This window comes from Sphaerodactylus townsendi, linkage group LG06 (assembly GCF_021028975.2).
Source record: "Sphaerodactylus townsendi isolate TG3544 linkage group LG06, MPM_Stown_v2.3, whole genome shotgun sequence".
NCBI lineage: Eukaryota > Metazoa > Chordata > Lepidosauria > Squamata > Sphaerodactylidae > Sphaerodactylus > Sphaerodactylus townsendi.
The window spans coordinates 131,088,125-131,109,696 of NC_059430.1; the positions used below are offsets into that span (position 1 = coordinate 131,088,125).

General features: G+C 51.0%; 1 protein-coding gene across 1 annotated transcript; it reads left to right on the plus strand.

Annotated features, from left to right (window-relative positions):
- Positions 1–3,376: 3,376 nt before the first annotated feature.
- On the plus strand, positions 3,377–10,673 carry LOC125435561. The gene is made up of 13 exons (XM_048501755.1): positions 3,377–3,822; positions 4,111–4,190; positions 4,576–4,625; positions 4,990–5,106; positions 5,437–5,510; positions 5,892–5,997; positions 6,268–6,363; positions 6,891–6,995; positions 8,788–8,820; positions 8,854–8,923; positions 9,644–9,735; positions 10,135–10,293; positions 10,431–10,673. The coding sequence occupies exons 1-13, from the start codon at positions 3,800–3,802 to the stop codon at positions 10,671–10,673; spliced, it is 1,248 nt and encodes a 415-aa protein (XP_048357712.1). The 5' UTR covers positions 3,377–3,799.
- The last annotated feature ends 10,899 nt before the right edge of the window (positions 10,674–21,572 follow it).

The following is a 21,572-nucleotide window of genomic DNA, read 5'->3' on the forward strand; positions in this document are numbered from 1 at the left end:
TAGAGGAGAGAAGAGGAGCACATTTCCTGAATAAACCTCAAAAACAGTCTTGTAGGAATGTGTGATTTTGGTTCTGGAAGGGCAGCGTGACAACCTGAATTCAACAGGTAACATTCCCGTTCTTTTAGCTCCATGTCCAAACAAGCTGCATCTGTTGAATTTCTGCCTGCCTTACAGCTGTCACAGGCATTGCCAAAAAGAATTCAAGCAACCCCAGGTTTGTCCTTGGGCATGAGCCGTTATAGGCGGCCTGCACCGATTGAGCTATGTAAGGTGGGACCTTCAGGGTCATTTAACCAATCAAGTTCACTACCTGCTTGGACTAGCAAGAAACAGGCGGAGTTTACCATGCCCTGATGTACAGCCGGGCATTCTCGTTTGGCTGTGGAGCTACCTTGCTGGGTTTTTTCCCAGCACCAAGTTGCCTCTGTTGAACACCTGTCTGCCATGCAGAAGTCTGATGTGTATTTCAGCCCTGCCTAAATAAAGGCTGTGGGCCGGAGAGAAGCTTGGCTCTATCAGTACACGACTCTGGTGTGTTGATGTTTACTGTACAAGTGGGTCCTTTTTCAATAAATTTCATTTTTCATGAAGTTACCTCCTGGTGGATGATTGGGTGTGGAAAACATCTTTATTTTTTAAAGCGTTGGTGGCAGGGGCGTAAACGGGTGATGATTTCTCCATTATATTTCCAACTGTGCAGAGTCGCAATTAAGAACTTTGTTTGAAGCCCAGGACATGCGAATTGATAATTTCTTGGAGCATGTGCAGAGTGTAGAGGAGATGGTTTGTCTTTCTCTAAACCTGCTTTGGTGCCTTTAACAGCAGCCAGGTGACGCTTTCCCTGCCATTTTTATCAGGAAAAGTTCACCAGCTTATGACTTATGTTTGACATGTCTTCGAGGCGGTTGGAATAACACATTTAGCAGTGTTTTTTTCCTTCATTGTTAAATATAGTTTTTATGTAATAGCTCTGGGTCACCTGTGTGAAACGTGTAGAAAAGGGTCCCCAAAAAAGAACGGTATTTATAAGGAAAGGTTATAGACTGATGGACATTTCAGTATGAGAGAAAAAATTACTAAGGTGGGTGGGGAAGAAGGCAATAAAGATGCCTGCAATTGTTGCATGATGTGAGAAAGCAGAGAAAAGCATTCCTCTTCCAAAATACTGTCAGGGGTTAAGAACATAAGAACATAAGAGCAGGCCAGCTGGATCAGACCAGAGTCCATCTAGTCCAGCTCTCTGCTACTCGCAGTGGCCCACTAGGTGCCTTTGGGAGCTCACATGCAGGATGTGAAAGCAATGGCCTTCTGCGGCTGTTGCTCCCGAGCACCTGGACTGTTAAGGCATTTGCAATCTCAGATCAAAGAGGATCAAGATTGGTAGCCATAAATCGACTTCATAAATCTGTCCAAGCCCCTTTTAAAGCTATCCAGGTTAGTGGCCATCACCACCTCCTGTGGCAGCATATTCCAAACACCAATCACACGTTGCGTGAAGAAGTGTTTCCTTTTATTAGTCCCAATTCTTCCCCCCAGCATTGTCAATGTATGCCCCCTGGTTCTAGTATTGTGAGAAAGAGAGAAAAATTTCTCTCTGTTGACATTTTCTACCCCATGCATAATTTTATAGACTTCAATCATATCCCCCCTCAGACGTCTCCTCTCCAAACTAAAGAGTCCCAAACGCTGACTTGATTCTTCTGTTGGGTTGACTTGACTCTTCTGCTTCTAAAGGAAGTATTTGTTTATACATTACGTAATTGTCCTGCAGAATTTGATGTCTCGAGGTTCAGGGATGGCTGCTATATTTTAAAAAAGATGGCTTAAAGTGATCCATTTTTAGAAATTAAGCTGCACGTGTGCTTCTAAAGTGAGCCCTCTCAGGAAAAGAACAGGGATCTAAATATCAGGATTTGAAAATTCGGGTGTTTAACAATTTGATTCAGAGGTATTTTCAGGACTCACAGATCACACTTTTATTTATTCATTCAAATATTTCTATGATGCATTTCTTTGCTCGAGCACAGCCAGCGCTTGACAGGGTTACCTAAACGGCTTCCCCAAAACTTGGTCTTAGGTTTAATGCCAATAATCGGGCCCAGCTGCCCAGGCCAGCCTAGATGTGGGGGGGGGGGGCACTCTGTTTGCGTGTGCCCACAGAGAGGGCTCTGAGTGCCACCTCTGGCACCCGTGCCATAGGTTCACCACCACTGATCTAGAACAAGCTTGTTTTCTGCAACTCCAGAGACTGAGACACAGATTAGTGGTTTCAAATGGCGAGAAAAGAGAGGGCATGAAAGACAAACGGCAAAGTCCTCATCTTTTTGCAAACCATTCAAGGAAATACAGCCCTTCAAATCCTCCCCCAAAGCAACACAGAGACAAAATCAAGATCCAGTTTCACTGGGGACAAGTAGCAGAAAACTGGCAATGTTGCCCATGAAAAGGGATAGCTGAAGTTCCAGGAAGCAGCCATTCCTGAGTCCCTGGAGACCCAGTTCTGTGGGGCTAGAGCCACTGGGCAGGGCTGAAGTCCCAAGCACAAGCAGGAACCCATAAGGAGTGGGGCCATTGGTCCCCCCAAGGCCATCACTGACTGGCAGCGGTTCTCTGGGGCCCATGTGGAGCTCTTGCAAGTCTGCCTCTCCAGCCTTGCTGTCTATGCTCTGCCCCACCCCTGACCCACAGCCCCGGCCTTTGAGAAGTGAGCTGGGTGAGGACTAGAAACAGCGCTTCTTCAGGGGCGGCACCCCATCTTTCGACGACACCCCCATGAGTCTTGGCTGCCGCCTTTGCATGCCTTCAGGGCCAGGCCAAAAGGCCTCTCCCGCCCCCCCCCCCCCCAAGCTTGGAAGAAGAGCAGAATTGTCTGCTCTGTTGGGGGCCTCTGATCCTGCTGATGTCAAATGGCCTGTGCTTTGTACTGTGGGCTTGGACGCCCTAAAGGAAGGTCTCATTCAACAACTCCGGATCTGTGCTGGGTGGAGATCTGGCCGCCTCTCCCCCTCCCGCCCCCCAATCGCTAGATCCCTCCTGCCCCCAAAGCCCCTCCCCCCATGGCTGGGGGGGAGAGGAAAAGCAAGGCAGGTGGAGCCCGGTTGCTAAGCGACAGGGCACACCCTCCTTAGTGACATCACCCCCTGCTGGTCCTCTGGACCCCTGGTCGGTTGGTGAGCTCTGTGGGTTTTTGAGAGGCGAAGGAGTTGGTGGTGTTTGTTGGTGGTTGGTGGAGGAGGAGTTGAAGGAGGAGGAGTTGTTTTGCTGTTTTGTTTGTTTGTGTTAGTTTTATTTGTTTGTTTGGATTTTATTAGTTTCTTCTTGGTTCCTTTGTTGTTTGGATTTTATTAGTTTCTTCTTGGTTTCTTTGTTTGTCGTTTGGATTTTATTAGTTTCTTTTTGGTTTCTTTGTTTGGATTTTATTCGTTTCTTCTTGGTTTCTTTGTTTGTTGTTTGGATTTTATTCGTTTCTTCTTGGTTTCTTTGCATTTTATCAGTTTCTTCTTGGTTTCTTGGTTTGCTGTTTGGATTTTATTAGAGTAGTTAGTTCTTGGTTTGTTTGTTCGTTGATTTGCATTTTAGTAGCGTAGTTAATTTTTTCTTGGTTTGTTTGTTGTTTGTTTGTTGTTTATTAGCGTAGTGTTTTCGTAGGTAGAGTTTTTGAATTTTTTAAAGTTAGGTGTTTGTTTATCTTTTAGTGTCGAGTGTACATAGTGTAGATTTTGTAAATACGTTTTAAGTTTCAAATTTGTTAGTTAGTTAGAGAGTTAGGGAGTTTGTTAGGGAGTTAGGAAGGGAGATGCTGAGGAAACACCAGAAAATGTAAGTACCTAGGAAGCTGCCCCAAAGGCGGGCCAGACCCCTGAGGGAATGGGGTCTGCTGGAAACTAGGGGGGAGCTCTCTGCTGCTGTCCCTGCCTTCGGGGGTGTGGGAAACGTACCCTTTCATGCAGGCAGAGAGCCCAGCATGCTTAGAGGGAGCCCACAGCCCACAAACGACAGGTTCCAGCGAAACCCCAGCCGAGCTGTGTCCACGGGGACAGGGCTGGAGAGTGGGAGCCAGAGGAGGCCACGAGGCCCACTATTCACCTTCTCTGTGCTCTCTTCCAGGCTCCAATGCCTCCGGGCCAGATTCTTAAGGGGGAAGGTTGCCCCTCTGGCCCCTACGGAGAGCGGACGGGAGGATGCAGGTGAGGATGCGTTCCAGGCGCATGTGGCATTGCTGGCAGGGCGGGGAGGGGGAAGCGACGAAGCGGCCTGTGGAGCGAGGGCACCCCCAGCCATCCCCCTCAGGGTCCTGTGGGGTGAGAGGGGCTGAAATCAGCCACAGCCACGAGCTGACCCAAGACCCCAGGGAGAAGCCAGGCCCATCGTGCCTAAAGCTGCCGCCAGCGACAGGTCCAGGGAGCTATGCCCCGTGCCCACCTCCGGGTGGAGATCGCCCCTCAGGGCCTCTCAAGCACTGGCTGGAAACCCATCCCCAGTCCGGGAGCCTGACTGACAGGGCTCGGGGGGGGGGGGAGGAAGAAGGAGTCCCAAAGCCAACCCTGTGTCCTCTCTGTGCTCTCTCCGCAGCTGCCGTCCCGCCAACCCTGGTTGTGGCCGCCTACCTGGGCGGAAAGAAGGTAAACCTCCCACGGCAAAGGGCCGTTCCCAGGGATTCAGCAGCCCCGGGCGAGGCAGAGGGACTCCTCAGAGGGGCTCCACTCCCGTCCTCTGGGCTGGGGGGTTTGCTTCCAGGGCCCCCCCTGTGCTCTGGGCGTCTGCCAAGGCTCTCCCCAAAGGCCGGCAGGGCACACCGGGCCACCAGCCCCCAGGCAATCCCCACTGAGCCAAGCAACCTTCCAGAGAACGGGGACGAATTCGTTTCCAGCGATGATGCTGACGACTCCTCCGTTGTGGTGGAAACGCAGCTCCTGCCCCCTGCCGTGCAGCAGGGCCCCGGGGCTCCCCTCGCCCTGCTAAGGACCCCCCTCTTCCGCCTTGCAGGGGCCCAACCAGGAGCTGGCCTTCCTCCGGGCCGTGAGGAGGGTGTGCGAGGCCTGCAAGGGCAAGGGCCTCCGCACCCTCCCGTTCAGCAAGCAGGCCGTCGGGGAGGAGATCCTGGTGAGCGAGGCCGAGGGCCAGTGGGAAGGGCCGGGAGGGAGATCCCGGGAGGGCCCCGGGGGAAAGGCTGCCTTGCCTTCAGCCTCCGGCCGGAGGCCGTTTTGCAGGGTTGTGTCGGCGGCTGGCAGGCGCTTCACCGGCTGGGCCTTTCCCGATCGCCTTGGCGGGAGGCTGGGCCAAGGCGCCTGAGCCACCTGGAGCCTTTCTGCTCCGAGGACTCGTGTCCAGTCCGGCGTTGCAGGGGGAAGGAGGGAGGGAGGGAGGGAATGTGGGGGCAGGAAGAGGTTGACGGAGCCCTGACCCTCTGCTTTGCCCTTTGCTCACCCCCAGGACATCATGGAGGAGGCCTTCTTCAACCTCACGGAGCCCTTCGTGGAGGCCATGGCGACCGTCCAAAAGCTCAGGTACATCTTTTCCAGAGAGCACCATTGTCCACAGCAGTAGGACGGGGAGGAGCCGGGTGAGGCCTGGATGAAGCAGGAGACCCTCAGGGCTGCGGGACGGTGGGCAGAGCCAGGGAAGAAGAGAGGTCCCCTGAAGGGAAGAGGCTGGCCGGGGGGGCGGCCCTCCACAGTCTGGGGGAGAATGAAAGGGACCCCCCCCCCTGAACACAAGAAGATTTGCACACAGGAGCTAGGACCCTCCCCGAAGCCTTCGCACTCTGAGTTTGCGCATTTGGGACCCGGGAGAAGGGGTCGCTGTCAGGGACCGGGCACGAGGTTTGGGGGTGACTTTCCCTCCCTTACGACGACATGGGATCTGAAAACTGTCCTTCCTCCTGACAGCCAGTTCCAGCCTCCACTGGGCCCAGATCTGAGGAGCTCCATCGTGGCCTGGGCTGTCCGGCTGATCGTGAGCGGCAGCCCAGGCCCCCACCAGCCCCACCAGCTGGTAAGTTCAATGCCGACTGATATCTCCTTGTCAGGGCGTGGCGCAGTGGCCTGCCGATCTTGGGGGCCTGGAGCCACGTCTTTCCTGGATTGCTGAGGAGCAGCTCTGGGGAGAGCCGTCTTCCCCAGGCAAGGCAGGAACGGCCTCCGAGGCGGCGGCGCTCTTTGGGTCCCGAGGGCTCGGGCCTGCTTGCAGCAGGAGGGGAACAGGCTGGTCTTGCAGGAGGGCGGTGGATTCGGCCCACCCACACCAGCTCCACCTTCCTTTCAGGAGCTCCAGGACAGGGCTGAGAAGGGCCTCCGTGAGATGTTGGAGCAGCTGCTGAGGGAGGACCCGTCGGCAGGGCACGTGGTGGGACTCCTGGAAGTAAGTGTGGGGAAGACCAGGAGGGGCTGGAGGGAGGTCCCCGCGGAGGCTGCAGGGGCAAGCGGGAGGTGGCGGCTCCTCGGGGTCAGCAGAAGCCGTACTGCACTCCCACCGGGGCCCCATCTCAGCTGCTGGCTCAGGAATTCCCCCATGCCGGGTGCCTGATGGCCAGCATCCAATCAGGTTTCTTCATTTCAGTAGAACCCCCCCCCCCCAACCGCTGCCTGCCCTCCTGGGGACAGAAATGTGCTCTGGGGTGGGATTTGGAGAGCGCCCCTGGATTGAGGACTGTCCCCACACCTGCAGCCCCCCACCTGCAGCGTGAAGCGGTCCAGTCCAAGCTGCACTTTGCTGAGGGTTGAAATGGGCCCCCGGATCCCGGCTGGTGGAGAGTCCTCTGAGCCTTTCCTATCGGGGAGACCTCCTGCCGGAAAGAACCAGCACCCCCCCTCCGCCTGCCTGAGAGCACAATGCCAGGAGGGCTGCGGGCAGCAACCCCACGGGGGCAGAGCCCCTGCTGACCACAGCACCTGGCCTACTGGCTGCAGACCAGCTGTCCCACCGCCCGGTCCAGGGCCGCCTCCCTCAGCAGCTGCCTCCTTCAATTTGCCGGCCGCCTGCCCTCCTTCCCGGTGAGCCCCCCACCCGCCTCTCCGAGGGCCACCGAGCACAGCAGGAGAAGGGGGGGAATCCCAAGCTCCTTTGCTTCCACTTGGGGAGGGGGAGCCGAGGACCAGGCCTTCAGGCTTCCCCCAACCGACCGTGGGGCATCCTCCCCTCTCTGCTAAGAGGAACACTTTGGCAGGGGGCAAGGGGGGGAAGGGGGCTGAATCAAGCGGAGGGTGCTGGACTGGCTGGCGAGCGATGGGGGTCTTCTTTCCCCCTCACTGGGGGTGGGTTCAGCTGGGGAATTTCATGGGCCCCCGGTCCAGCCTCTCTCTGCCTCCACCCCCATCTCCCACCCTGCTGGTTCTGTTCTGCTCCCCAGGTGGTTATTTAGGTGCCCTGCACCCGGCCAAAGCAGAATGTAAGACTCACTGACTCAGTTAACAGTTCAATACTTAAAGCTTTAATTGTAACAATGTTGACAGACCCTGACTCCTCCCGGGTCTAACTCAATAAGGGTTACTTTGTTGCAGAAACTTTCTGGAGTCTGGAATTTATTGTAAATACTGTGAGACTATAACATCTATAACTGTTTAACTTAAATACTGTGAATCTATGACATAGTGGACTATAGAAGGAATAGCTCAGAAATTCAGCCCTTGACTATAAATGGAGATCAAGTGGAGCGGGTGGCTAGTTTTAAATTTCTGGGCGTTATGATTAAAGAGGACTTGACTACCAGAGTATTACAGACTGCTGTGTGGTGGTTAAGAAGGCCCAGCAAAGACTGTACTATCTGAGACTTTTAAGGAAACAACAACTGAATGGAAAACTCCTGGTGTCTTTTTACCGCTGTGCTATAGAGAGTGTCTTAACCTACTGCAAATAATGTATGGTTCTCCAGTTGCACAGTGGCAGATGGGAAAAGCTCCCAAAGGGTGATCCACTACTGCACAGAGGATTATCGGCTGCCCTCTTCCCTCCTTGGAAGAACTCTATAATTCCCGAAGCCTAAATAAAGCCCAGAATGTTCTGAGGGACCCGTCTCATCCAGCACACTCTCTTTTTTAAACTATTACCATCAGGCAGATGATACAGAGACCCCTCAGAACTAGGACAAAGGAGCTTAGAGACAGCTTCTACTCTAGAGCTGTGGCTATTACTAAGCCTCCGCTATTCATATTGATGTATTTGGGGCTGTGTAGGGAATTAGACAGGAGGAAGGGGAAAGTGAGGGATGATGTATAGGTCTGGGCCCCAGTTGTGTGCATCGAGGAATGCTGCTGTAAATTTCGTTGTGCGTGCGCAATGACATTAAAATGCTTATGCTTATGCTTATCTTTGACTGTCTAACTTGTTGCTGTCACCCAGCTTCCGTTGGCCCCTAACTGCCAAAACCAGACAGGTTGCCGGGTAATAACTGCCGTAGAACACCAGCCCCAGGGCTTCTTAAAGGGACAGAACTAAATTAGGTTCCCTCCCACTGAATACTATACAAACATAGCTAAACCCATACTAACTGTGGGGAAACTAAAGGGGAAATAAACAAAGGCTCTGTGGGGGCATGACAGATTCCTCGTCTCCAGCCCCCCCCCCCCTTGTACAAGGGGGTCTCCCTGAGTCTCCTGCCCACCTCTCCAGAAGCGGGCCAGTTGTCCCTTGGGGAGACCAGAAGCGTCCCCCACCCGTGCCTTTGGGTTCTTGCCTCCCCCCACGCTGTGGACAGGCGGGACCAGGAGGCAGGAAGCTCACTGGTGGTCAGAGCTGCTCTCCTCCCCGTGGACCAGTGAGCCGTGCCTTCTCTCCTTGTCCTTCCAGATCCGGGACAGCGCTGCCCTGGGGAACCTGCTGGTGCAGCTGGCGGTCTCCTAGTGGAAGAGCCAGGACACCGGGATCCGGGAACAGGCCAGGGGGACCCTGGGCCAGCTGCACAGGCTGCTGCAGTGCCGGCGGGGTAAGTTGCTGGGTGGGCAGGATGAGGCCCCCCTGTCTTTGCCGGAAGCCGGTCCCCACCTCTCTGGCCTCACTGACCTCACGTCCTCTGGCCCCACTTCTTGCTGGAGGCCCCACTTCTTGCTGGAGCAGCAGTGGCGTAGGAGGTTAAGAGCTGGTGTATCTAATCTGGAGGAATCGGGTTTGATTCCCAGCTCTGCCGCCTGAGCTGTGGAGGCTTATCTGGGGAATTCGGGATTAGCCTGTACACTCCCACACACGCCAGCTGGGTGACCTTGGGCTAGTCACCGCTTCTCGGAGCTCTCTCAGCCCCACCCACCTCACAGGGTGTTTGTTGTGAGGGGGGGAAGGGCAAGGAGATTGTAAGCCCCTTTGAGTCTCCTACAGGAGAGAAAGGGGGGATATAAATTCAAACTCCTCCTCTTCCTCTTCTTCTTCATGTCATCACAGTTCTTCCCATGGTGCTCTTCCCACTGGTCCCCACAGCCCCATCACATAGACCCGCCTGAAAGGGCCGGTGAACACAGTGGAACGCTTGGCTGCGCTCCTCTCTGAGGACACCGCCATGGCGAGGCGGGAGGTCTGGATCGGGCCGAGAGGCCCTCATCTCAAGGGCAGTTCCCTGCTGAGGCAAGAGAGAGACCCCGAGCCGAGGGGCCAGGAATGAGGCCGGCTGTCGTGTGCGAGGCCACCCAGGTCACCCCTCCTCTCCTCTCCTCAGGGCTTCGCAAGAAGACCAGGGGCCCCCGCTGGGAAGTGGACCCAGGGCAGCCCTGGAAGGAGGGCTTCTTGCACCTCCGCCACGTGGGTGAGGTAAGCGGGGTCTCTGGGGGGGGGCCGGAAGGCGTCCTCGTGAAAGGGAGGGGCCCTTGCCAAGAGGGGTCTCTGGATTCCCCCTCCCCCTGGGGGGGCCAGGAAGGCCAAAGAGATAGATTGCCCCCTCCCTCGGCCTCAGCGAGGGCACCCTCGAGGGCCCTCCCTGGACTCTGGTCTGAATTCCGTGTCCCTGCCTCAAAGTGCCCGGCCCTGCCTGGGAGAGAAGAGGGACCTTCAGGCCTCCGTTTGGAAAGGGCAGGAGGCAGGCCAAAGGAGCAGGGCAGGAGCCCGGCTGTCCGGGGAGGGAGGGAGGGGGGAGGCCAGGGCAGTCCCCCCTCCGTGGCTTCAGCTGGGGCAGGGCAGGAGAGGACTCCAAGGGTGACTCCTTGATTGCAGGTGTTCCTGGGACACCTCACCCCGCAACAGAAGGAAGCCTTCGCCCAGGCAGCGTGGGGCAACCTCTCCCACCTGGCCCAGGACTGGGTGCGGGAGGGGAGCCTCGTCCTCCTCTACTCCGTCCTGGGCCGGGCAGACCAGCTCCTGGAGGAGAAGGAGGTGAGCGGCTGGGCTGGGGAAGGGAACGGGGGGCGGAGGGGTGGGTGGGTGGAGGAGACGGAAGGCAACATCCCAGCCATGTGCTGGCAGGAAAAGGAGCCCTGGGGTCACTGGGGGCTTTCTCCCCTCTTCTCCAGGAAGACGACCTCCGGATGAGCCTCTCTGCCCTCACCTCACAGCTGTGGAAGGAGCAGGGAGGCTCCGAGGTGAGATCCAGGCATCCTGCTAGGAGGCTGGTAAGGCCACAGTTTCCACAGAAATGTGGGTCCTTAGAGCCATCAAAGGAGCCAAGGGTGCTGAAGCTCCACAATGAGGCTCGTCCTCGGTCGCCTCAGCTGGCCCCTAAGAGCCCCGAGAGCCCCTATTCTGCTCAAATCTGACTGAAAAAAGACCCGACCGGATGCTGGTCATTCTCCAGACGTTGCCCTTCCCCCACACCCAAAACGGCTTCTTCTGAGAAAGCCCCTTAATGCAGAGTGGATCTGCCCTGCTTGGGACCCCACCGTTTGGGACCCCACCCAGGCCAGGAGCCATTCTTCCATGTCTTTCTTTCAGAGGTCTGTCCAATCCTGGACAGGCGACACAAATAGATCATTCAAAGAGTTTCTCTGTCTTCTCTCCCACCCAGGTGACCCAGGGTCATTCTAACACCGACCTCCTTTGCTCGGAACCTGGGAGGGTCTACCTGGATTCATCCCTCTCTATGGAGACCCAGGTGGCCCGTGTAGCCCAGGTGGCTTTTTTCCATCTTGGCCCTTTACCTCTCCCAGGCTGACCTGGCAATGGCGATCCATGCCACGGCCACCTCCAGATTAGACTATTGCAACTCTCTATGCGCAGGCCTTCCCTTGCAGCTGACCTGGAAACTGATCCAGCATGCGGTGGCATAGTTTCTCACAGGTGGATCAATTAGGGACCACATCTCCCCTGTGCTGCACCAACTGCACTGGCTCCCAGTGGAATACCAGATCACATTCAAGGTGTTGGTTCTAACCTTTAAGGTGACCTGGGGCCGTCATACCTTAGGGACCATCTCTCCCCTTATGTCCCTACTCGACTTCTGCATTCTGCAGAGGCAAATGTGCTGGTGGTCCCAGGCCCCTCAATCATGCGACCAACCTTTGCCCGGGTTAGGGCTTTCACAGCCCTGCCCCCTGCCTGGTGGAACTCTCTCCCTCCAGCCATCAAGGCCCTGCGGGGTCTTGGACAGTTGTGCAGGCCCTGTAATATGAAATTGTTTCACCAGGCTTTGGGGGGGCTGGTCACTGAATGCGTCCCCCGCCACCCCCCACATACCACCTTAACTGGCTGTCATTGTGCTGTGTCCAGCCGCCTCTCAGGGGGATAGAAGGTTTCTCTCGAGTTGCCACCTGATGTTAGGTTTTTCTGTTTTTGTTTTGATGCTGGATTTAATTATCTGGTTTTAAGTATTAAACTGTAATTTGTATCCTCTTTAATGGTTTTATTTTCTGTTCACCGCCCAGAACCCTTCGGGAGTGGGCGGTATCATAAGTTTAACTCACTAACAAACAAACAAATAAAGTGTGTGAAGCCATAAAATAGAGATGAAGGAAAGAATGCACTGATGGCAGTGGTTATACATAGCAGGCTGATTATATATATCTTTTGAGCAGCATTGATTTATTATTTCAAGCAGTTACACAGAGTTGGGAATGCATCTCAATCAGTCAGATAACATCCCTCTGAAACATAACAAGGTAGGATTTATCTGCAGCCTTAAACCCTTCCTTCTGTCACAGAAGACATGGCAATAATTTCACCAGCTAAACAATTGGAATGGGGTTCCACTATTCTCTACCTTAGAGAGACCCAGGGGCTAAGACAGAAACCATGGCTTACTCCAGCACCTGGTCCTTATCTCAGTTTCAAAAGCTCAGGGCTTTGGCCCCACTGCAAACACAGAACAGCTGATTACCACGTTTACATTTTTATTGCAGGCCTTAAGCCTGTCCTAATATTTGAAAGAACAGGAAACTGCATATCAGTTACTTGATAGTTTGGTTTCAACTGAATTGTCCTTGGCCCAAAACAGATTAAATCTGCCGGAATGGTCCAATGTGGAACGGAACTGAATTCCCATACTGCAATGGAATCCAGGGTTCCAGACACCTTCGGGGGCACTCTTAAGCCCTAGCAAGTTTTAGGATTTTTCACAATTTGCAACAGAGAATTTGATCCATCTTTACCCTCTTTAAGACAGGTGATTCTTGGATATCTTTAGATTCGTTTTAAGCCTATGGAGAAATGGAAGATCCATCATTATACATGTTTTTTTTAAAGTGGAATATTGCATTGGGAACTTTTATCAGGAATGGCATAGAGAGGTGGGTTTTTTTTAGTTGTCCTGCATTCAACCACACAGGTCAGCGTTCCTCAGTAGGTGGAGATCCATCACTGGTTTTGTTTTCCCTGTGGATGTTGTGGAGGCCACGCAGCAATTCAAATCGCCGTTTTAAGGAGAAGTCCAAATTGAGGAGGAGGTCTGAAAAACAACTGGCCCACCCAACTGTAAAATGGTCCTTCTCCAAGAAGATTCTGAAAAGATCGGGGTCTCCATCAAGTTCCAAAAGCTTCTGGATTTTATACTTCATCTTGTCCAGTTCCCCAGTGTTGGCATCAAAAATTTCCAGTAATCCCTTACGGCTCCTCTCTGAAATTTCCCCCTGTTGATTTACTTCAGTGCTTTCTCCGCTGTCCTGAGAAGTCCTTCCTGAGCTTTTTTGCTGCTTTTCATCCTCCACACATTGCAAAATCCAGCTTAAACGGCAAGGCCAAAAATGGGCCAGAACAATCCAATCTATAATCTGTTTGATTCTCTCTTTCTCAAGTTTCATTTTATTTCTTCCTTTGGGTCGAAATCCCATTTTGATCATGGTCAACATGAACAGCACTGTGTTCACGACCCTCTTCATCTGGATAGAATTCCCTGGGATGTATAATTCACGATCCTTGTTTTGTAAGTGGGAACTGATGTGCTCCATATCTTTCTTTGTCAGTAGTTCCTTCTTTGTCAGTAGTTTGTTCTTATCGCTTTTTGCACAACACTCTTTATCTGAATGTATATTGGAATACTTCTCCAGCGGCTTTCTCAAAATTGTTTTGAGGAAATGCGACTTGGCCGTCCAACTCAATGGTGGCAGAGAGAAGGGCAAGGACACAATGCGGTCTAAGTACAAGTAGCCGTTATTCCAGGTATTACTTGACCATTGAATGGCTTCCACAAGGATACTTGGATCAGCAGCCAGGATGCAGATAAATGGAGGATTTCTGTCACAAAGAAGAATGTTTATGGCATCGAGGACGGCCACCACCTTGTCTGGACTGCATCGGTCCAAGTTGGTTATATTCAGGACCACCCGAATCTCTCTATTCTCTTTGAGTGCCTTGAAGCGGAAAAAGTTATTGATGTTTTTGACCTCTTTTTTCACAGAGTGCATGAAACCCAACTGCAGACTGAGATCCTTTCTGTTCATGTCATTCTGAAGCGTCTTTTTCATTATGCAGAACCAATACTTGAATACCCGCATGAAAGGAAAAGTCATTGCAGCGAAAGCTGACCCTCCTAAAGTCATGTATCCCATGGTCTTCAATAACTTGTTATCTGCAAATTCTCTTACTAATATATAACATAGAATTAAACCAATAAAACCACCTGGGTAACACCAAAATAATGTCTTAGTCCGTTTTTTTGAAACCCACCTCTTTCCCCCCGTCCTGGGCTCTGGCTCTCCACCAAAGGCCCTAACAACACTGAACAGTATTTTATTCTTCTCTTCTATTTTGTCAAGAAGTGTCGTAACAATTCCGGCCCAAATATGGTCACATCCAACATACTCCCAGGCATCAAAGTTGAGGAAGATATAGCGGACTCTTTCGAAAGGTGTTGAATTTAAGACAGGGAGATAAAATATGATGCGCCAGATGAGCGAAAGTAGAGAACTCCCATTTCTTCCACCACCTTTTCCATCCTCTTGTTCTTCACTTCTGCTGGTCATACCTTCTGCAACAGAAAACACAGATTAAAATGCAACTAACATGGTGTGACAGCCCAGAAATGAGAAGAGGCGTTATGACCCAACCAGGAGATGCAGTGCTTTGAAGTTCAAAGTGACATTGCTTCTTTTGGGTGGACTTCTCTCCATTGTTCCTTATCCCAGAGACAAGATAGGGGGGGACCACTGTAAGGGAGGGCAGAGAGCGCCCATAGTCACTAGAGAGGAATAGTGAGCAGTGGGGCTTTCCTTAGTCAGGGTGTAGGTCCGTTCAGCCTTTCCTTCTTTTTATCCCCTCTTATGCTCCTCTCTCCCTTCCCCTTCCTTACTCTTTTTCAATGAGCGGAGGGCAGCATCATGTTTGATTCTGCCTCCTGGCGGCAACCTTTTAGGGAGGGTGTTCACCAGCTCCTTTCCAAATCCCAAACGTGCCTGCTATTGTGACTTAGCTAGACCTATGTGACTTAGCTAGACCTATGGTTCTGTATTCTTTTCCTTAGATCTGTACTCTGTACTCACTGGGGGAGGAAAAAAGAAGAGTTTGGATTTATAACCCTAACCACTACACCAGGCTGGCTCTAGTCCGTTTTACACTGGTCACGGGGCAGAGGCTATACTGACCACCCTTGTGGATGACCTCCAGAGATACCTGGACCGAGGCATGTCGGCGCTGCAGTTACTGCTAGGTTTGACAGCAGCATTTGACTTTGTCAGTCAAATGACTGACCTTGACCAACCTCATTGCCAACACTGGGATTCGTGGCTCAGCTTTACAGCGGCTGCATTCATTTCTCCAGGTTCAGGGACAAAGGTTAGCAATCGGTGAGAGAACAGCATGCCGTTCCCTATAATGTGGAGTCCCACAAGGGGCAATCTGATCTGGCCACAGTGATCCATGCCACGGTCACCTCTAGGTTCGACTACTGTAACTCGCTCTACGCGGGCTTACCTTTAGCCATGATCCGGAAATTGAAGCTCGTGCAAAATGCGGCAGCCAGGTTGCTGGCGGGAACATCTATTAGGGACCAGATTACTCCGGTCCTGCACCAACTACACTGGCACGATCGAGTACCGGGTCATGTTTAAAGATCTGGTTATGACATTTAAAGCTATTCGCGGCATTGGACCAGCATACATACGAGACCGTCTCTCCTGCTCACGCCCTGCTGAGGCCCCTCCAGCTCCTCGGAGGCGGACCTTCTGGTGATCCCTGGCCCCAGAGCAATCCGACTCAGCCTCCCACAAGGGCCAAGAACTGACCCTGGCCCCTACCTGGTGGAATAAGCTCCCGGGTGAGATCGGGGCCCTGCGGGTTTACAAAGTTTCATGCAGGGCCTGTATGGATCTGTTCAAGCCAGGCGTTTGGCCAGCCGGGATAACACCACACTTCTGTGACAAATATCTGGCCTCCAGTGGGTGCAAGAATGGGGAAGGGGAAATAATTTTAATCGCCATCTGAATTGTTATAATTTATATATGGTTTTAATGGATTTTAATTGTTTTTATATAATTGATGGACACCGCCCTGAGCCCTTCGGGGAAGGGCGGTATAGAAGTTTAAATAAATAAATAAATAAATAAATAAATAAATAAATTCTCTCTACGATATTATTTAACGTCTGTATGCATCCGCTTGCCAAATTGATCTAGAGATTAATTTTATTGTTTTATATAAAATGTCGAAAGTTGACCTGAACCCATAAGGTAAAGGGCAGCATATGACAGTAATGAAATAAATAAACCAACAGCATGACAGCTATTTTCCATGTGTGTACTCTAGTTTAATACACTTAGTAAGAAAGTTTACTTCCTGTTTATGAAAGCAGACTGTGATTCAAATCATACCCAAAAGCCTAGACCGCTCCTAGGCACTAAAAATATACATGCACAGGTGGGCTAACGTAATTGGGAACTCTGCCCTTTGTACCAGGTAACCTTACCAAGATTCCCCACGTGATAGGCTGGGTTTTATAATTTGGAATGGCAGTTCAAAGAGAAACACATTTCACTTGCAGGCAATCATGCAATGAGAGATTGAGTGACTGGGTAAAGGAAGCCAGTTTGCAAGACCAGAGCAAGGTGGTTCCCAAGAGGATATTTTGGAGGTCATTGATTCATGAGTCGGAAGCAACTTGATGGCACTTAACATACATAATCATGCAACACACACATGAGAAACCGAATACCCAGGGCAGGCTTGTGACACCTGCTAGCTGAAAAAGATTGGGGACCTCTGGTTTAGTCCTTTGTGATTTGTGCCTCCTTGGTCAGAAACTGGAAATTAAGCTAATACAGACGGCCTTGGGATTTTCTGACCTCCCATGAACTCCATCTAAAGAAAAGGAGGAGACCAAAGAAACAACTTTTAGACCAACCAGTGTTCCTTCATGCCTCCATGTATTTCTGTAAGTACAAGGATTAAGTTTTTCTTAACTGGGAGCTGGAACTTGGAAAAGGAGCCTCGAATGTGGCTGATGGGAGGCAGTTCCTTTTCCCTCTGGCTACAACTTGCTTTCTACAGTGGTAACCTCTGAGATTAGCTGCTTATACGAATCAGCCAGATCGTCTTGTAAGGCTCACAATGCCAGGATCACATCTACATCGATCAAAATGCAAACAGGGAATAGAATCATAGAGTTGAAAAAGACCGCCAGGGCCATCTAGTCCAACCGCCTTCCATGCAGGAAGACCCAATTAAGGCACTTCTGACAGATGGCCATCCAGCCTCTGTTTAAAAACCTCCCAAGAAAGAGACTCCGCCATCTTCCGAGACAATGTATTCTACTGTCAAACATCCCTTACTGTCAAGAAGTTCTTCCTAATGTTTAGGTGGAATCTCTTTTCTCATAGATTGAATCAATTACTGCTTGTCCTAGTCTCCGAACTGTCATGATATGTAAATAAAAGGTCATCTTCTAAGGCAGCAGATAGCTGAGTCAGCAACAAGAACCAGAGCCAGCCAGTCTGGGGGCAACAAGCTACAGTCATGGACGTAGGTAAGGGGGGGTTTCTCGGGTTTGAACCCCCCCCCCCCCCCATTCATGTTCGAAGCTCCGCGCCTCCGTTTGGGGTTTTTAAAAACATTTTAGTGCTTTTTCGGTTTTTGGCCTGCAGGGGGCGCATTGTGTGGGCTAGCAGAACCAAAATTTCAGGGATTGTTTGGGGGACTCTCCTGATGATACTACCCGGGTTTGGTGAGGTTTGGTTCTGGGAGTCCAAAGTTACGGACTCTCAAATGGGGTGCCCCCATCCTCCATTGTTTCCAATGGGAGCTAATAGAAGATGGGGGCTACACCTTTGAGGGTCCATAACTTTGGACCCGCTGAACCAAACTTCACCAAACACAGGTGAGGAAATCATTGGGAAGAAGAACTCCTAAAAGATACCCTAAAAGTTTGGTGCTTCTAGCTTAACAATTGCACTCTGACAGCAGGCACCCCCCAAATTTCCCCAGATTCTCCTTTTAAATACACCCCCTTCAGCATGGATTTAAAGGGAGAATCTGAGAACTTCAGTTTAGAAGAAGAGGAAGGGTTTGGATTTATATCCCCCATTTCTCTCCTGTAGGAGACTCAAAGAGGCTTACAATCTCCTTGCCCTTGCTCCCTCACAACAAACACCCTGTGAGGTGGGTGGGGCTGAGAGAGCTCCAAAAAGCTGTGACTAGCCCAAGGTCACCCAGCTGGCGTGTGTGGGAGTGCGCAGGATAATCTGAATTCCCCAGATAAGCCTCCACAGCTCAGGAGGCAGAGCAGGGAATCAAACTTGGTTCCTCCAGATTAGAATGCACCTGCTCTTAACCACTATGCCACATTGAAAATGATGCTGTTTCAGGGTGGGGGATAATCCACCCGAAAACAGCATCACTTTCAATGTTGTTTAACTAAGGACTCCAGATTCTCCCTTTAAGGTAGGCATCCTTGGCGCGCGCCTGGGCATCCCCACGCAGGGTCATCATAAGGCTGCGCTGTCGCCGCCCCTGTCGTGGGGAGTGCCGGGGGACCCCATGCTACTTCAGGAGAGTAGCGCGGGGCTTAAGGTAAGTGTGGAAAGGTCCAGAATCATATTGTCTTTTTTAAGCTACTGTATCACATTGTTGACTCATGATCAGTTTGTGCCTTCTAAGACTCCTAGATCTTTTTCATATGTACTGTTGTTGAGCCAGGTGTTACCCATCTTATATCTACGCATTTCATTTTTTCTGCCTAAGTGCAATAACTTTGAGTCTCCTTGCAGGAGAGAAAGGGGGGATATAAATCCAACCCTCCTCCTCCTCCTCCTCCTCCTCCTCCTCCTCCTCCTCTTCTTAAATTGCCATGGACATAACCAAAAAAGTCCTTTTTATTGTTTTAATTTCTCAAGCAATCCTGAACTTATTCTGTGTTTTAGCAGAAGAAATTTCCACTGCATCATTGGATGATTCTCATAAGGAATGGCTGTACTTACTTTTAATTTTGTCTAAGAGACCTCTCTTGTTTCTCCCCCACTCGGCATAAAGCCCCACAATCACAGGTAGTTCAACGTAATGTAGAGTTTCTGCCAGGGCTTCACAACAAATGTCTTCATTGGTCTGTTCGTCTTCTGTAGTACAAAATAGACCAAAATGTTGAGAAGAAGAAAAGCAGCAATGGACACAACATGCTCAAAAAGTGGGGGGAGGAGGGGTGACCGGGTGAGACTTGAGAGGATAGCAGAAGAGGCGTGATTGGTTCTACAGGGAAGGTTTTATTGCTGGATATTGATACATGGGGACCTGATTCAAATTGGGCAGCAGAACGAGGGGTGGGTTGTTTTTTGTTTGTTTTTTGCAATTTTGAGACGTAAAGCTGATTTGAAGTACATCAGAAAGTTCCTGGTATCCTGACAGCTATTTGATTTCCCAGGGAAGAGAGCCATAAAATGCACCAAGAAGTCAGAGAGCGCAGTGATGTATTTCTGCAGAGAGACAACCATTTGCTCTATTGACAGGTAAGGCAAAATGGAAAAGTACTGTCAAGCATGATCTAGGTCCTGAGATATGTAAGATGTGTGCCCTAGGTTGATTGGGAAATATGGGTTCCCCTTCCCACATGGCAGTGAGTTCCCTATATTTGGATTAGGTAAAGGGCTTCCAGCCAGTCAAGTCAGGAAGGGTTAAAAAGATTCATAACCTCGGAGTGTTGTGTGGCTGTGTGGCCATGTTTTAGTAGCATTTTCTCTTGATGTTTCACCTGCATCTGTGGCTGGCATCTTCAGCCCAGAAACCACACAACACTCCAGTGATTCTGGCTGTGAAAGCCTTTGACAGTACAGATTCATAACATCCTTGAGTCTTTGTCAAAATGCTAGGAGTGGGTTCCCCTGCATGGAGCCCGTGGGGGTCAGAATGTTCCACAGACATGCAGGGGAGGGGATATTGGCGGTAACTCTTCTGTTTAGCTTAGGGTTGCGTTTTTTTGTTCGTTGCGTTAAATCTGTAACCCAGTAGGCATGATAGTATTTTCCTTGTCCTGGGCTCTAGCTTAATCCATAGCAATAACGTTTTGTCCTGTTTAAAAGAGCAAACTGTAATACAAAGTCCTTTAAATATGCCTTAGATCGCTTGCTCATGCTTACACATAAGTGCAAAGGATGAGCGTGAATAATTGGGAAAGTCTATCCTTTGTATATGCTCAGAGGCAGCCATTACTACTGTCCCCCAAATCACTGGGTAATGTGGGAGGCTGGATTTACAACTTGGGGTAGTGGCATGAGGAAGAGGAACATACTTTACATACACACAAACATGCAACATACATGTGAACAGGGGGTTGGTTCCCTGTTGGAACCATTTTCTCAACCCCGACGTCTCTCCTGTTGCTGCTATGTATCCCATTTCAAGGAACTACATAATTTACGACCTGAGTTTCACCAGCACAGGGCAGGCATGCCATAACGTACGGAGGATTGATTTGGTAATTATTCTACACACCTGGATCATCTTCTGTTGTCATCGGGACTTCAGAGTAGTCTGGCTTGCTCATCCTGGCAGCATCAAAACATACAAGTTCTCCAGCCGCTGGACTCTGCCCAAGATAGACCTGAATGAGCAACTGATTTCTGTAGAAGGTTTCTCTGCAGAAAGCGGCGAGGCCACCTGGACAAAGCACACCCCAAACCAGGACTGCCCTGCAGCTAACCCAACACGTTCTGTTCTTGAGAGCCAGTGTGGTGTAGTGGTTAAGAGCAGGTGGATTCTGATCCGGAGAACCGGGTTTGATTCCCCACTCCTCCACCTGAGCGGCAGAGGCTTATCTGGTGAACCAGATGTGTTTCCGCACTCCAACCTTCCTGCTGGGCAAGTTTTGGGCTAGTCACAATTCTTTCAGAACTCTCTCAGCCCCATCTACCTCATGTTGTGGGGAGAGAAAGGGAAAAGAGCTTGTCAGCCACCTTGAGTCTCCTTACAGGAGAGAAAGGTGGGGTATAATTCCAAACTCTTCTTCTTCTTCTTGCCTCTGGGATGCCAATGGGAGGTAGGGGACAGATTCTACTCTTCAGGGACCAGGTCAGCCAGGGGCAACGAGATGTGGATCCCTATGACTCTTCCATATTTATTTTCCCATCAGTTCCGGTCCCATACTGCTTTGGTTTATCCCCTGATTTGTCCTTTGCCATCTACGAGGTTTTTCCCCTCATGCTTGACTTACTCCTGATTTTCTTGGCATTTTTGCTTCATTTTTTTGCATATATCATTTCCCCCCCACTTCCTTTTGGACTATTATTTCAATTTGAAGTGGTATTTTCTCTGGATTTCAGCCTGTAATGCTCTTTCCTCCCTGCCAGATATAGTGAAAGTTTTCCTTCCCCAAACAGAGGGAACAATTGGGCCCCCTCACCCAGTCTTTACCAGGGGGGGAAAACCCCAAAGTGCCCATGAGCAACCACAGGTCAATGCTTCCCACCCAAAAACCAACACAAGATCAACAGAACCAAACCAGAACCCTGGAATCCAGTAGAACCACAAGACAATTAGGCAAAGCCTAACAGAACCAATATCAAATCAGAGAATCGCAGCACAAAAAACCCAAGCGGGGGTCTCTGGTAGCTCAGACTCAGCAAATGCAACATGCGGGTGTCCAACAGAACCCACTCCAGCAGTGCAAGCCCAACAGAACCACGGTCAAAACACAGAATGCCAGCATTTGCAGGGGATAGTTGTTGTTTTCCTTTTCACAGCTCAGGGCGGAGATGGGGGGGGGGCAAGTCGTGCTGGGACAGGACCCGAGGCCCTAGCACCGTGGTAGC